Raw genomic sequence first — 17,603 nt, 5'->3', positions numbered from 1 at the left:
TTAAAACAGCAGAAGCCCTCGAGGAGTATAGAATGTGTAGGGGGGAAATTTAAAAAGAAAATCAGGAGAGCAAAAAAGGGGCATGAAAAAACATTGGCAGGTAAAATAAAGGAAAATCCAAAGTCATTTTACAAGTACATTAAGAGTAAGAGGATAACTAGGGAAAGAGTAGGGCCCATTAAGGACCATAATGGTAATGTGTGTGTGGAGCCGGAAGACATAGGTAGGGTTCTAAATGAATACTTTGTGTCAGTGTTCACAAGTGAGGGGGATGACGTGGGTATGGAAATCAAGCAGAAGGACTGCGATATAATTAAAGAAATTAACACAGAAAGGGAGGAGGTTCTAAGTGGTCTGGCAGGCTTAAAAGTAGATAAATCTCCAGGCCTGGATGAAATGTATCCCAGGCTGTTGAGTGAGGCAAGGGAGGAGATAGCAGGGGCGCTGGCAGTAATTTTCAATACTTCTCTGGCCACAGGAGAGGTGCCAGAGGACTGGAGGACAGCCAATGTGGTACCATTATTCAAGAAGGGAGGAAGGGATAAACCAGGGAACTACAGGCCAGGCAGTCTAACCTCGGTGGTGGGAAAACTATTGGAAGCAATTCTTGAGGGACAGAATTAAGCTACACTTGGAGAGGCAGGGATTAATGAAGGACAGTCAGCATGGTTTTGTTAAGGGGAGGTCATGTCTGACCAATCTGATTGAATTTTTTGAAGAGGTGACCAGGTGTCTAGATGAGGGCAATGCATTTGATGTAGTCTACTTGGACTTCAGCAAGGCTTCTGATAAGGTCCCACATGGGAGGCTGATAATGAAGGTAAGAGCCCATGGGATCCAAGGCAATTTGGCAAATTGGATCCAGAATTGGCTGAGTGGCAGGAAGCAGAGGGTGACGGTTGAGGGGTGTTTTTGTAACTGGATGCCTGTGTGCAGTGGGGTTCCACAGGAATCGGTGTTAGGTCCCTTGCTGTTTGCGGTATATATAAACTATTTAGACTTGAATGTAGGAGGTTTGATCTGTAAGTTTGCAGATGACACGAAAATTGGTGGGGTGATAAATAGTGAGGAGGATAGCCTTAGATTACAGGAGGATATAAATGGGCTGGTCAGATGGGTTGATCAGTGACAAATGGAATTTAATGCAGATAAGTGTGAGGTGATGCACTTGGGCAGGACAAAAAAGACACGGGAATACACGATGAATGGTAAGACCCTGGGAAGTGCCAAGGATCAGAGGGATCTTGTTGTGCATGTCCACACCTTAAGGTAGTGGGACAAGTCGATAAGGTGGTTAAGAAGGGATGTAGGATACTTGCCTTTATTAGCCGAGGCATAGAATATAAGAGCAGGGAGGTTATGCTGGAACTGTATAAAACGCTGGTTAGGCCACAGCTAGAGTATTGCGTGCAGTTCTGGAATCCGCATTATAGGAAGGATGTGATTGCACTAGAGCGTGTGCAGAGGAGATTTACTAGGATGTTGCCTGGGCTGGAGAGTTTTAGTTATGAGGTGAATTGGATAGACTGAGGTTGTTTTCCTTGGAGCAGAGGAGATTGAGGGGGGACATGATTGAGGTGTATAAAATTACGAGGGGCACAAATAGGGTAGACAGGAAGGAACTTTTCCCCTTGGTAGAGGGATCAATAACCAAGGGGCATAGATTTAAGGTAAGGGGCAGGAGGTTTAGAGGGGATATGAGGAAGAATTATTTCACTCAGAGGGTGGTGGGAATCTGGAACTCACTGCCTGAAAGGGTGGTAGAGGTAGAAGTCTTCATAACATTTAAGAAGTATTTGGATGTGCACTTGCGATGCCATCGCACACAAGGCTATGGGCCTAGTGCTGGCAAATGGGATTAGGATAGTTAGGTACTTGTTTGACCAGTGCAGACTCGATGCACTGAAGGGTCTTTTTCTGTACTATAGACCTCGATGACTCTTACTTGTCCTGCCGCCTTCAAAGATTTTTGTACATATATACCTCTAGGAAGTCTCTGTTCCTGCACCCTCTTTAAAATTGTACAATTTAATTCATACTGTCTCTCCCCATTCTTACCAAAATATATGGCTTCACATATCTCTGCATTACATTTCATTATCGTGTGTCTCCCCACTTCACCAGTCTATTTCCTTCTACATTTCTGAATATTGTGTCATCTTCAAACTTTGAAATTATGTCCTGCATACCCAAGTTCAGATCATTAATATCTCAAAAAGAACAGTGGTCCTTATACCAGCTCCTGGGGGCCCAACTGTATGTCACCCTCCAGTCTGAAAAACAGCCATTCACCACTACTCTGGGTAAGGGGCAGAAAGCAATCTTGTATCAAAGTTGCCACTGTCTCTTCAATCCCATCAGTTTCAATTTTGCTTACAAATCTATAATATTACTTCTATTGGAAGTACTTCAATAGTTATGTTGGTACCCAGTCCACTAAGATGAAATGCTGAAAGCAGATTGCTGGCCGACATGGGCAGACTGGCAGTTCATGCCAACAACGATCATGTCCCAAAACGGTGTACTCCACTGCATGCGAGTTCTGCTTGTTAGCCAGAGTAATAGTTAGGAATGGAGGCAATGAGAAAAATCATATTCCACGAGTGTTTGCCTGTCAGCCAAGGAAACCAGGTTAAAATATATGGTAACCACCCATGCTGCTGTTGAAGGGAATGCTACATAAAAGGGGATATTAAAAAATTTTTGTGCATTTTTAAACTGAGCATTTCTGAAAGTTTAATCAGTTATGCTCCAAATAGTATTTTCATATTTCACTGAGGGTACGCATTATTCATAATCTTGAGAATGAAAGAAAGGTAACTCACCTCCTGACTCCCCAAAGCCTGTCCACCATCTACAAGACACAAGTCAGGAGTGTGATGGAATACTCTCCACTTGCCTGGATGACTGAAGCTCCAACAATACTCAAGAAGCTTGACACCATCCAGGATAATGCAGCCCACTTGATTGGCACTCCATCCACAAACATTCACTCCCTCCACCACCGACACACAGTAGCAGCAGTGTATACCATCTACAAGGTGCACTGCAGGAACTCACCAAGGCTCCTTAGACAGCACCTTCCAAATCCACGACTGCTACCATCTAGAAGGACAAGGGCAGCAGATACATGGGAACAGCACCACCTACAAGTTCCCCTCCAAGCTACTCATTATCCGTTCCTTCACTGTCGCTGGGTCAAGATCCTGGAACTCCCTCGCTAACAGTACTGTGGGTGTACCTACACCACAGGGACTGCAGCAGTTGAAGAAGGCAGCTCATCACCACCCTCTCAAGGGCAATTATGGATGGGCAATAAATGCTGGCCTAGTCAGCAACACCCACATACCATGAATGAATTTAAAAAATGTGCATACACAGTCACATTAAGACAGTTACTCAATCTTAAGAACCAACCCAATGGACCAGATCTGGCATAAGAGCAATCAGCACAGAGTTGATTAGGATCTGAGAAGGGTATAAAAAGAACCATATCAGGTCATGAAAAGAATTTCACCAAGTTCTCATTTGATAAATTAAGAATCAAACTTACGGAGAAGATGTGCAATCAGCGGCATCTATGTTGCCAGGATGGACACGATTCCTGGCTTGTTCTGGGGGGCTGTTGGAGTTGGAGGATGTTGTTGTTACCGAGGAGTGGGAAGAAATGGATTCCATGCTTCCACTTGGAGTATTATCGACACCACTGTTAGGATTCTCAGCTAAAATGAAAATAACTCCATGAAAGAAACAATGCATTGCACATTATTGCATAAGTGCAGCTGAATGCCATAGGAAAAGAAGGAAAATAAATGTATTTGAATACATTTCTTAAAAACTAAACTGCAATAAAAATGGACTATCTTTAAATAATGTCACAAATTACTACCCGATTCTCCTGACCACTACTGATCCTATAAAACATATATGTTTTCATTAAGTTACAAATCATAGTACAAAATACTGACAACACATCAAAATTTAACTGAGTGTATGGATATTGTATGAACAATTTGCAAGAAAATATTCAAGGAATTCTACTCAGCCTAGCCGTGCATATTGAGATTAAAAGGGAATTTTTATAAAGTGAGAAACAACAAAAATTAAGGCTGGGTTGGTTCACAGCCTTGGTTTTCCTAACTCACTTGCAACAACTATGAATATAAGATAACATGTTAACTTGTACGACAGTCTTTCAAAGATGAATACACTCCAACATCTTAAAAAAAAGTTGGCAAAATTGTACCCTAAATGTGTGAAAGATTAAGAGCCACATCATAGCAGGTGACATTATCTGTCAAAGACACCTCCACTGTTGATTTCTTTCTCATCCTGGCACTGAAAGACCCCAAACACTCTGAAAATTGTATGCATCATCCTAGCATGTGCTAGTCAGTTGTAATTTTTTTTAAAGTAACGAGGGCTTTTCTTTTTTTTCGATTACGAGGTTTCACACTGTGCAAGTCCATGTGGTGCAAACAACAACTTGCATTTATATTGTGATTTTAATGTAGGAAAATATTTGACACCAAGTCACATATCAGGACAGGTGACCAAAAGTTTGGTTACTTACATAGGTTTCATGGAATTAAAGGAGATAGTGGTACAGAGGTTTAAAGGAGGGAATTCTAGAGCCTAGGGCCTAGGCAGGTGAAAGCACAACCACCCAATGTTGGAGTGAAGGAAATCAAGAATTTTCAAGAGACCAAAATTGGAGGAATGCAGAGATATTGGAGGGTTGTAGGGCTGGAAGAGGTTACAGAGATAGGGAGAAGTGAGAACATAGCACACAGCAACAATGTAAGGTGTTCTATTCTCAATTTGCCACCACTCATCTCAGTTTCTTTGCATAGATCTGATCAGATAGAGTGTGATAGATGTCTCCGCAATTATACATGTCGTCATATAAGTACTTGGCAAACAAGTTCAGCAACACCTCCTCAGTCCATACGTCAGCAGCATGCTTGTTTATGCCTCCATTTTCACTGCATATATTTTTTTTTGTGAACAAGGTTGTATGTCAGTTTTTAGCAGAACTAGAATCCCTTGATGCTTCAAAGCTTTTCACACTGAGTTCTTTGTAAAATTCATTGAGGTATAGTTTGGGCATAATCAAAAAATTGTGGCCAAACGGTGTTTACAATTACACTAGTTAGGTTAGGCTTCAAGTTTCTGTTAAAATTCATTCGGAAATCATAAATCTAAAATCTTCCATGCACCTGTACAATTGGGCAGGTTAACAGATTCTAGCTGTTTCTTTTATTTTCTTTCCATTAAGAAGTATTCCTTGATATATTTAAGAATGGTAATCTGGTACATCTTTATTAATACAGCTGAAAAGATCACCAAAAATAAGCATTTTAAAAGGATGTTCAGACCTTTACTGTGAATACCTTGTTTTAAAATGACTTTTTTGAAAAAAAAAAGTAAGCAAGTAGAATGGGAATTGATGGTTATGTGAAATTAACAGGCTAGAAAACCTTTAAATATTGGAACAGCACAGCTGTTTGTTTGCCTAGGTGAAAGGGCTTTGCTCACAGGACTTGTCCTGAGATTGTGCTTTCACTGTTTTACAGGTGATTTCCAACACTTTGGAAGTTTTCTCTGCTATACTGGTCTTTACTCACCTTGAACTGCACCCCGCTGCTGTTCACCTTCACTGCAGCTTGGGAGTAGTTAATGCAGTTCAGCCTTACTCCTCTGATGAGGATCAAGAGAAGCAGCACCAAGAACACCAACAGCATGATCAGCAGCAAGCACAGCATCAGCAGCAGCTGCCTTCTCCTCAGCCAGACGTTGCTCCACAGAATAGGGGGAAGGTGCACAAAGCTCCAGCTCAAAAGAGTTGATATCCTAACACAGGGTGTACAGAGAATCAGCTAATTTGACATGATGGAGCAACCCGTGCTTCAGGAGACTCTTGCAGCACGCCACTGCTGACACCTGCAGCCTCTTGGAAAATGACCTCCTTCCAAGAGGGCCACGCATTGCCAGTGGTCGTCAAGGTCACACAGCTCTAAATTTCTTCACCTGTGGCTCCTCCCAGGGATCTGCTGGTGACATCTGCAGGGTTTCACAATCTGCTGCTGCAAGTGTATGTCCCGGGTGACGATTGCCAGAGCCACCACCTGTGTCCACTTTGACACTGATAAAGTCAGTGAGAACAACTGGGATCTCACATTTGCTGTAGTGGCTGGATTCCCAGGAGGTCCAGGGAATCATCAACTGCAAACATGTGGCAATAAAGCCACCCTCATATCAACCAGAAGTCTTCATCAATCAAAAGGGATTCCACTCCATCAACGGTCAGTTTGTATGTGAGCACTGGAAGGCTTTCATGCATGTCTATGCAAGATATCCTTGTTGCTGCTATGATGTCTTCATTCTGCTCCAGTCACATCTCCCACAGGTTTTTACACCTCAAAGCAGAGTCAGCGGGTGGCTCCTTGGAGATAAGGGCTACCCTGTGGCTGATGACACCCATGAGGAATCCTACACTGATGCAGAGGAAATGTACAACTGGAGCCATTTGAGCACATGGGCGATTATTGAGCAAGCTATTGGGTTGTTGAAGGTTTCAGATTCAGATTCAGATGTCTAGACAGATCTGGGGGCACCCTTCACATATATCAGCATGGTTGTTCAGAATGGCAGTGGTCTGCTACACCTTGCACAACATAACACAGCAGAAAGGACTAGATAAGCAGGAGGAGAAAGGCAAGAACCTCTCTGCTTCCTCAGAGGAGCAACAGGATGAGGAGGAGCCCGAGGAGTCTAGGCTGCTCACCTGGCTGCCAGAGAAGGCCTTAACTGACTCATTCAGGGGCAGTTCAGATAACCCAAGTGTGTGAAGCCTTATGGCACACTAATGCTGAACCCACTGCCTCAGCACCCACTTCCCCCAACCCAAACACAAATCATTCCCAGTCAAAATCCCTCCATCTCATTAACACCCTTTGCTCATTTTACAGTCCACATCATGACCTCCAGGGAAGAATCAGAGAACTGGGAGGCAGCCTTCCTACATTATGATTCCATTCTTCTGGTTGCTGTGTATTCATCAATAGATGTGCAATGGAACCACTCTGATCACTAAAGATCCTTCCTTAGACAGATGTGGGTCATCAGCAAGTCCATACAGTAATTGGTCAGGAAACCTGGACACGGGATGTTAATATTGTAGCTGAATTAAACAGCTACAATAAATGTTGCTGATAGAAATACAGGGTTTGAGACCTGCTGCCAGTTCTCCCCTCCCCACCCCTCACTTAAGCAAGCTGGTTGGTTTCATTTAAATTCAGTCCTTTTTCTCAATCCACAATGGCTAGTTCGATGAGGCAGTTGAGGGCAGCTAGTGTCTACACCACAAATAAAACTCAATGCCTTCAGGAGCGAAGGAGGAAAACAGGCCCAAAGGAAATCGCAACTGTTACAAAATCTTGGAACAAAGCCCATTTTTCCAGAAAAAAACCCAGAAAATGCTGGAAATAGGTACGGCAGCACTTGGAGAGAGAAACAGAGTCAGTGTTTCAGGTCAAGGACCGTTCATCAGAACTGGGAAAAGTTGAGCAAGGGGTGGGTGGGACATTGAACAACTTTGCTTTTAACTCATCTCACTTTCTCCAAATAAAAGCTGTTGCTATGGGTACTTTAAACTTTTTTTTATATATAGGATACTTTGAACATTTCTCATTCCAGTCCTACTCGGGGGGGCCCCCTCACACAACTCTTTTTTTGGTACGTTAACAACTGTATCAGTTGCGTGTCCCGCTCTCACCCCGAATTGGAAAACCTCATCACCTCTGCTTTCAATTTCCACCCTTTTCTCAGTTTCAAATGGTCCAATCTCTCACTCTTTCCTTCCTTAACTTCTCTGTCTCCACTTCTGGTGATAGGCTATCAACTAATATTCATTATAAGCCCACTGACTCGCACAGCTTCCTAGGCTAGCTACACTTCCTCACACCCTGTAAGGATTTCATTCCATCCTCCAGGTTCCTCCATCTCCATTGCATTTGTTCTGATGATGCAGCCTTCCATACAAGCACTTATAAGATGTCATCCTTTCTCCTCAACTGAAGATTCCCCTCCCACCGTGACTGACAGGGCCCACGACCGTGTCCACCACATTTCCCGCATTTCTACTCTCACCCTGTTGCCTCCCTCCCAGAACTACAATAAGACCTGCCCCTTGCCCTTACCACCATCCAGATTCAACGATCATTTTCTGCCACAGATGCTGCCCGACCTGCTGAGTGTTTCCAACGTCTTCTGTCTTTATTTCAGATTTCCAGCATCTGCGCTACTCTGCTTTTCCCATTTTTCAAGTGTATTCTAAAATACTTTACTTTTGCAAATGCAACTTTTAACATTTTTACGTAAGGGGAAGAGAGATATGGCGAAGTGGGGAAAGCTAGAAAAAGGGCAAGAGAAAAGGAACAGATAGTGAAATAAAATTGATCAATCCTTGTACTCCGGTGAAATGCTTTCAGTGAGGATCAGTGTGTACTCTTTACATCAACACAAAACAACAATATGATTTTAATAAACATGCAATTTGAATCTACTCATATACTACACCATTTGAATTCAGGTGCAGAGTTACTGTGGGTTCCCACTCATGAGTTCCTACTCATTTATGCACCCTTAAGGCAGAGTTGTGCACTGCAGCAACTATAACTTATGGTTAAAGAATAACAACTACTTTGAAGTACTACAGGCCATCCAAGAATCTAAACAGGAGGTCTAACTGAACTTTCAATATTGCTAGTGGTCAGAACTTCAAGATTTCAAAATTTTGCCTCATAAGTATAAACAAATTCAAATATCTATATGGATAGAAAGAAAACACTGGCCGAGAGGGCGAGGGAGAGAGAGAGACCGGCCGAGAGGGCGAGGGAGAGAGAGGCCGGCCGAGAGGGCGAGGGAGAGAGAGACCGGCCGAGAGGGCGAGGGAGAGAGAGACCGGCCGAGAGGGCGAGGGAGAGAGAGAGACCGGCCGAGAGGGCGAGGGAGAGAGAGAGAGAGACCGGCCGAGAGGGCGAGGGAGAGAGAGAGAGACCGGCCGAGAGGGCGAGGGAGAGAGACCGGCCGAGAGGGCGAGGGAGAGAGAGAGAGACCGGCCGAGAGGGCGAGGGAGAGAGAGACCGGCCGAGAGGGCGAGGGAGAGAGAGACCGGCCGAGAGGGCGAGGGAGAGAGAGACCGGCCGAGAGGGCGAGGGAGAGAGAGAGAGACCGGCCGAGAGGGCGAGGGAGAGAGAGACCGGCCGAGAGGGCAAGGGAGAGAGAGGCCGGCCAAGAGGGCGAGGGAGAGAGAGGCCACCCGAGAGGGCGAGGGAGAGAGAGACCGGCCGAGAGGGCAAGGGAGAGAGAGAGAGAGGCCGACCGACCGAGAGAGAGAGAGGAAGAGGCTGACCGACCGAGAGAGAGAGAGGAAGAGGCCGACCGACCGAGAGAGAGAGAGGAAGAGGCCGACCGACCGAGAGAGAGAGAGGAAGAGGCCGACCGACTGAGAGAGAGAGAGGAAGAGGCCGACCGACTGAGAGAGAGAGAGGAAGAGGCCGACCGACTGAGAGAGAGAGAGGAAGAGGCCGACCGACTGAGAGAGAGAGAGGAAGAGGCCGACCGACTGAGAGAGAGAGAGAGAGGCCGACCAACCGAGAGAGAGAGAGAGACCGACCGACTGACCAAGAGGGAGAGAGACCGACCGAGGGAGAGAGACCGACCGACTGACCAAGAGGGAGAGAGACCGACCGAGGGAGAGAGACCGACCGACTGACCAAGAGGGAGAGAGACCGACCGAGGGAGAGAGATCTCCTGCTCTTTTCCAGCAGTGTTTTTAAGATGACGGTCATGTTTCTTTTTCCTCCTGCTTGTTATTTCTCATTCTGCTTGGCAGAACTAGTTTTTAAACTCCCGTTGGTATATTCCTGGAAGGGATTTCAATTAGCATGTCTTGCATTCATTGGTGTAGACCAAGTAATCCCATTTTTTGACCTTTGTATCTCTGAAATTTTTGACACATTTCAAGATATAGATCAACAGGAGATGCGGGTTATTTTGACCTCCCCAGAGGTTTTGAATGTCTGATGAGTATCTGATCAAAGTCCAGCACTTTGCATCTTTAATGCCTTTCCTTTCAAGAGTGTCCCTGTTCAAAGTGGACCTTGCCACCGCTCTCCACAGGTGTGAACTTCTGCATGACAGGTCTGCAGTGCAATTCATATAGACTTTCCAGAGAAGTGCTCAACTTTACAGTATCAGCCATCAGGTGACTCATGGGAGCCATTTTGTGATCAATGTCTTTTGATTTTTTTTAAAAAGTCTTTAGATAGATCAATATGTCTGTGGTTAGCTGCTGAAGTTGTAGGTCGCTCTCATTCAGCCTCAGTTTCCTGTCATCGTGACAAATTAATATAGTTTGTGTTCTACAAATCACTAAATACATATAGACTCACACTAAAAAAAATTACTGGGCACCAATCAATTCAGATTTCAATTAAGGACAGTTAATGAATATCTATTCATTTCAGTAGAGACGCATAACATTAGTGCCATCTAGAATTTTATTTTTCCCTTCTTTTCCTGCCAAATTTCTCTCTCAACCTCTGAAAGCATCAATCCCTGGGTCTATGGGCAACAAGTATGCTGAAATGTCTAACTGATCTCTGAGGTTAGATAGTGAGCATTCTCAGGTTATTTTAACATAGAGAACAACAAAGTCAAACATGATCCTGTCTTCAGCCTATCTCTATGTATACACATTTCCAGTAGGGTTACTGGATTTAGCAGAGTCCTTGACTGATTTTCCCTCCCAAACTCAGGGGACTGAGGCTAATTGTAAAACTCTTGTTACTACAAAAACAAAAAATGTTAGAAGTTAATGTTTTTGGTGTTAACCCTTGCAAACACAAATTATGACATGTCTGCATTGCCAGCATTTTCTGTTTTTTTGCTTCAGATTTCCACCATCTGCAGTATTTTGCATTTTACCCATCCTGCTACACTGGTTATAAACAACAAACTGATCATAGGTTAAGAGATAAACCTAGACTTTTGTAACCTGTATGAGCCAGCTACTAACTGCTTTAACTAGCTGAGCTATCAGAAGAGCCACATGATTTATTCTGTTCACAGGGATAATCGACACATGATCAATTAATGGGAACCATGCTAATTAATTCAGAAAGAACAATTACTCCAGCATTCATTCCCTGGAGAATATTTACTGAATAGAAATGAGATTCTAAAAGGAACACTTTGTTCATGACTAGGCTGCTTCCATTAAGAGATCTGTACTGTATTTTAAAAAGTCCTATCAAAAACACTTTGGTTTTAGGGATATGTAAAGTCTTTGTTGCAAGTGCAAGTGTGAAAAGCTTGGGAGAAAGTTTGGGGTTAGACAAATAAGCATCACCTACAATCTTTATAATTGTTGAGATTATACCAGTGGATGTGCCCATAGCTGGATAATAAACAAAAATTGTTGTGCCTGATAGTTCCAAGCACCACCTCTTGGTTGACAGCTACTTACTTCATGGTGTTACTCGGTTTCAACGGATTACCAACTCTTTCTCTGAGAGTTCAGTTTTTACAGCAATCTTCAAATTAATCAAGAATATTACAGCCAGAGATCTCGCTCACAAAACGGCCCACCACCCATCATTCCTCTCCTTCCTAAATTTCCACTATCTCAGGTCAGGATGAAGGGATTGCTGCCTTACTTTAGGTGCGACCTTCATATGAAACATTATCCTGAGGTTCCATATGCCTGCTCAAGTAGACATAGGGCAGAATTTTACGTCCCACCAGCGGGCATGCATCCTGATGTCATTGCGCACTTGTGCGATATTTCGGTCGGCAGGCGCGCTCGAGAGTCGGCAGTACAACCACCAACAATTAAGAGGCCTAATAACGCCAATAATGTGTTAAGAGTGATTTTTCGCTGCCCGTACAACCTTATGGGTGGCGGATGGCCAAATCGGCCAGGTGGCCTTTGGATTTTTGAGGAAACCTCATCCACAGACGGGATGAGGTTTCCAATATTAATTTTAAAAATGAAAATGTTTTGACAGAATTTTTATTATCGATATGTTCAGGTGAGGGAGTCCGATATGGGGGACATTCTTTTCAGAATTTCGCAATCTTTATTTTTGTTTTTAAAATTCTTCAGATCCCTGAGGCAGCTCTCTGCCTTCAGGGAGCTTTCATTACGCGCTCCCCCGCGCTCGTGCTGACGTCAGCGCTCACTCTCTTCCCGCCCCCACCCCGGCAGCATCAAGCTTTTAATGTGCTTTTTATGCTGGACGGCCATTAATTGGCCAGCCGGTGTGAAATCACGGTCGGGGGCCAATTGCAGTAGGCGGCCCGTTTCCTGGCTGGTCCCAGGCCCGCCCACTGCGCTTGCCCAACAACCCGAAAATCCGACCCATAAATTCCCATGTATGAGCCAGCAACACCAAAACTGATTCACCTTATTGCTGCTCATGCAGGCCTTGTGCGCACATTTGGCTGCAGTGTTTTATTATATAATGGGGCACAGTGGTGTAGCGGTTATATTAGTGGACTAGTGTCCAGAGGTCTGGACTAATAATCCAGAGAATCAGATTGAATTCACATCATGGCAGTTAAATGAATTCAAATTCTCTAAAAAGTCTGGAAACAAAACACTGGCGTCAATACAAGTGACGCTTATTTTTTTCTAAAAACGTAACTGGTTCATTAATGTGCTTTAGGGAAAGAAACCTGCTATTCTTACTGAGACTGGTCAACAAAGATGAATCCAGTCCTACATCAATTGGTTGACTATTAACTGCCCTTTGAAGTGGCCTAACAAGCAATTATGTTGTATCTACAAAAAATATCACAGGACTGCAGTGGTTCAAGAAGTTGAACTGCCACCAACTAGGGATCAGCAGTAAATACGGCCTTGCTAGTGATTCCCATATCCTGACAATGAAGTAATAATAAACAGTGACTGCAATTCAGAAGTAATTCAGTGGCTGTAAAGCAATTTAAGATACCCTGAAGATATAAAAGAAATCAAATTTATTCTTATAAATGGAAGTGTAAATGAATATCAAAAGTGATAGCTCCAAAAGTAGATTTAAGATGCATCCTCCTTGGGGACTTACTTGATGGTTTAAAGATCATAACACTACACTGCCTATTGACAGTACACTTGATAAACAGTTTTGCCTGATTGAGTTGAAACAAAAGAAGCAAGTCAGTCAAGAATCTTCAAATTTGCTTCTCAAAAATATTCTGTAATTAATCTGTCGCTGGTTGGCAAGGATCATACCAAACAGGTTCCTGTGAGCTGTGGGAAATAACTGCAATGTGGCACATACTGGAACTATTTCTGAACCAGTGCCTCGGATACCAGAATGTACAAATCAATTTGCAGCGTCAAGTTCTCACTGAGAATTTGACATGGGGCTGGATTTTCATCCTCGAGGCAGGTAGCAAGAGTCAGAACATTTCCTGGCTTGGCGCTCCCACCTCAGGAGAAAGTGTCCACAAAGATGGAATTTTTGTTTCGGGGCTTCTGGGTGGGTGGTGTGGGGGTGTGTGTATGTGTGTGTGCGTGTGACAATGGTGGTCAGGCCTGCCACCAATGAGTTCAGGGGCTGCCGGGGTGAAAGTTAGCTTGCTTAAAAAGTCCGTCTCACTGCTCTGGCGCTTCGTCCCAGCCATTATAATAACAGCAAAACAAAAGAAGCCTGCTAGTCCTTGCCCCTCTCACTCCCTCACCTTCCCACACACTCCCTAGGCCAATTCATGCCACCTCATGCTCCTCTACCCACCAGCTATGGCCCTTCATATCCTTCCTGCCAAACCACACCCCGCTGTTCAACCACTCCTCAACCATGGCTCCGCTCCCATGACAAGCCTCATTATGCAATATTGCCTGAGAGCCGTCGTCCATTAGCCTGTTGAAACAGCTGCGCCTATTGCTTGATTGACAGCTCTTTCTATGTGATCTATTCTGTCAATTGCACAATGTTTATTTACTCAATATAAAATGGTGTCAAGTGCTTGTAGTTTCTGCTATTGAGATTTTAAAAGTCTGGATGAGTGACACTTTAATAGGACTGCAGTAAAACCAGGTTTTTTTTAAGAAAGTAGAAAGTTATGAATGACTGTTCTTCTTAAAGCTTTTTCACACATGTTATTGTTACTATATGGTTCATTGGTTCTGTATACTGGGTGAATGGGCATGGCAGTGCCATATCTAGACATGGAGGGTATGAGGGGCCATGAGGGTGGGTGAAGGAGCATAGCTTGGCATGGAGGATATGACGGGCCATGGGAGTTGGTAGAGGAGCACAGCCTAGCATGGAGGGTATGAGAGCACATGCGGGGTGGATAGAGGGGCATAGGTTGGCATGGGGGCCATGGGGAAGACTTTTTGAACTTACCTTTCAAAAGGTTCTCTCATCCAGGCTATGGTCTATGACACAACTGAGGGGCCATGAACCACGACCTTCTGAAAAGCTGGCCTGACTTCACAAAAATTGCAGAGGGCTAGAGGATACCTAACCCCACAATGGAGCCAGGCAAGTGGGGAGTGCAGGTTGTGGGTTTGCAATCTGCACCCTTATCTTGCCCTGATGAAAAGGGGGCACCGGGAATGGGGCAGGGAATCCCGAAATCGGGCACTGGCCACCATTTTTAAAGGTACACTTGAGTCATAAGAACATAAGGAATAGGAACAGGAGTAGGCCATTCGGCCCCTCAAGCCTGCCCTGCCATTCAATAAGATCATGGCTGATCTGCCCCAGGCCTCAACTTCTCTTTCGTGCCAGCTCCTCACAGCCCTCAACTCCCTGATATTTCAAAAATCTATCTACCTCTTCTTTAAATATTTTCAGTGATCTAGCCTCCACAATTCTCTAAGGTAGAGAATTCCAGACATTCACTACCCTCTGAGAGAAGAAATTCCTTTGCATTTAAGTTTTAAATGAGTGTCCCCATATTCCGTAACTATGTCCCCTAGTTCGAGATTCCCCCACTTATGGAAACATCTTCTCAACATCTACCCTGTCAAGCCCCCTCAGAATCTCGCACATTTCAATAAGATCACCTCAAATTCTTCTAAACTCTAATGAATAAAGACCTAACCTGTTTAGCCATTCGTGATAAATCAACACCTTCATCCCGGGAATCAGCCGAGTGAATTTCTTTTGAACTGCCTCCAATGTCAGTATACCCTTTCCTAAATACGGGGACAAAAACCGTACACAGTACTCCAGGTGCGGCCTTACCAACACCCTGTACAGTTGTAACAAGACTTCCCTATTTTTAAACTCCAACCCCCTAACAATACAGGCCAAAATTCCATTTGCCTTCTCAATTACTTGCTGCACCTGCATGCTAACTTGTTGTGTTTCATGCACAAGAACACCCAGATCCCTCCCTCTGTGCTGCATTTTTTTTTTAAGAGTCTCTCTCCATTTAAATAATATTCTGTCTTTTGTTTCTTCCTACAAAAGTGCATGACCTCACACTTTCCTACATTAAACCCCATCTGCCAAGTTTTTGCCCACTCACTCAACCTATCTACATCCCTTGCAGATTCATTATGTCCTCATCACAACAGCCTTCCCACCTATTTGTGTATTGTCAGCAAATTTGGATACATTAAACTCTGCTCCCTCATCCAAGTCATTAATATAGATAGAAAATAATTGAGGCCCTAGGGCTGATCCTTCTGGCACACCACTAGTTACGTCTTTCCCGACTCTCTGTCTTCTGTGTGTTAACCAATCCTCAATCCAAGCTAATACATTACCCCCAATTCCGTGATCTCCTATCTTGTGCAATAACCTTTTATGTGGCACCTTACTGAATGCCTTCTGGAAATCCAAATACGCTACATCTACTGGTACCCCTTTATCAACTCTGCTTATATCCTCAAAGAAGCCAAGCAAATGTGTCAAATATGATTTCCCTTTCATAAAACCATGGTGACTCTGTTTGATTGCGTTAGGCTTTTCTAAACGCCCTGTTATTTCTTCCTTAATAATGGACTCCAGCATTTTCCCAATGACAGATGTGAGTCTCTATGACTCTGAGAAAATTAAGCCCATGATCATTGTTAATATGGCCCATATTCCTGTAATTAATTTATTGTTACTTTTCTTACATTACAGCAGTGACTATGGACTGAATTTTACATGCCCCTGGCCAGTTGGGGGATGTGTGCATGTAAAATAGAGCGGGTGCCCACACCACCACCTTCCCACCCACCCCCGAGCTCATTCTCCATAATACGGGGTGTGGGCTGGCGCTGAAATCGGCAGCCCACCTGTCAAATTTAACTGAATAATCAATGGATAAAATCCTGCCCATGCCATAAAATGCTCGGCGTGGGTGGCCGGGCAGGAGTAGGCAGCCCAATCTTTTTCACTTAAAATGTGTAAAGGGCGGGAAGGAAAGGGAGGAGGTGGAAATCACTCTTCGGGGGCTGCTCTTTGCCGATCACGGAGTGGCCCCCACTAAGGTCGAACACCCCTTTCCTTCCAACCCGCTCCCTCCATTAAAAACACCTCCTCCCAAATTATTCTGCTCTACAAGTCTAAAGTACTTAATTGGCTGTAAAGCACTTTTTGAGACATCCAGTGGTCATGAAAAGCGCGATATAAATTCAAGTTTTTAGTTTCTTTCTTTTTCTATATTATCATTTCCATGTTGCCCCTTTTAAGCTGACATCTTTTGTTTAAGGCCAACTGAAGCCAATTATTGAATCAGTACTCTAATGTCATTTTCCATCTCTTACGGAATCTATCCTTGCAGTTATGCCAATGGCCTACAGGATTTATTTTAAAGAAATTCGCCACGGCAATTTGTTTCGATTTTCAATTGCCAGGAGTTGAACGACCACCCAAATTCATACAGTCATTGAGGTCTACAGCACAGAAAAAAGCCCTTCGGCCCATTGAGTCTGCACCGGTCAAACAAGTGCCTAACTATTCTAATCCCATTTTCCAGCACTAGGCCCTTGGCCTTGTATGCCATGGCATCGCAAGTGCACATCCAAATACTTCTTAAATGTTGAGGGTTTCAGCCTCTTCCACCCTTTCAGGCAGTGAGTTCCAGATTCCTACCACCCTCTGGGTGAAAAAATTCTTCCTCACATCCCCTCTAAATCTCCTGCCCCTTACCTTAAATCTATGCTCCCTGGTTATTGATCCCTCCACCAAGAGAAAAGCTCCTTCCTGTCTACCCTATCTATGCCCCTCATAATCTTATACATCTCAATCATGTACCCCCTCAATCTCCTCTGCTCCAAGGAAAATAACCCATCTATTCAATCTCTCCTCATAATTACAACTCTCCTGCCCAGGCAACATCCTGGTAAATCTCCTCTGCACTCTCTCTGGTGCAATCACATCCTTCCTATAATGCAGATTCCAGAACTGCATGCAATACTCTAGCTGTGGCCTAACCAGCGTTTTATACAGTTCCAGCATAACCTCCGTGCTCTTATATTCTATGCCTTGGCTAATAAAGGCAAGTATCCCATATGCCTTCTTAACCACCCTATCTACCTGTCCTGCTACCTTAAGGGACTGGTGGACATGCACACCAAGGTCCCTCTG

The 17,603-nt window shown here is 44.1% G+C and overlaps 1 protein-coding gene across 1 annotated transcript in view; it reads right to left on the bottom strand.

Annotated features, from left to right (window-relative positions):
• The window catches only part of arhgap10 (Rho GTPase activating protein 10), a 240,081-nt gene that overhangs the window by 18,027 nt on the left and 204,451 nt on the right, over positions 1-17,603 (bottom strand). The window contains exon 20 of the mRNA XM_078541232.1: positions 3,554-3,722. Coding sequence (XP_078397358.1) covers positions 3,554-3,722 — 169 coding nt within the window. The remainder of the gene's footprint in view (positions 1-3,553; positions 3,723-17,603) is intronic.

Source organism: Cetorhinus maximus, chromosome 1, assembly GCF_964194155.1.
Source record: "Cetorhinus maximus chromosome 1, sCetMax3.hap1.1, whole genome shotgun sequence".
NCBI classification, from domain to species: domain Eukaryota; kingdom Metazoa; phylum Chordata; class Chondrichthyes; order Lamniformes; family Cetorhinidae; genus Cetorhinus; species Cetorhinus maximus.
The sequence above is the reverse complement of the archived record's forward strand: the minus strand, read 5'-3'. Positions and strand labels throughout refer to the sequence as shown.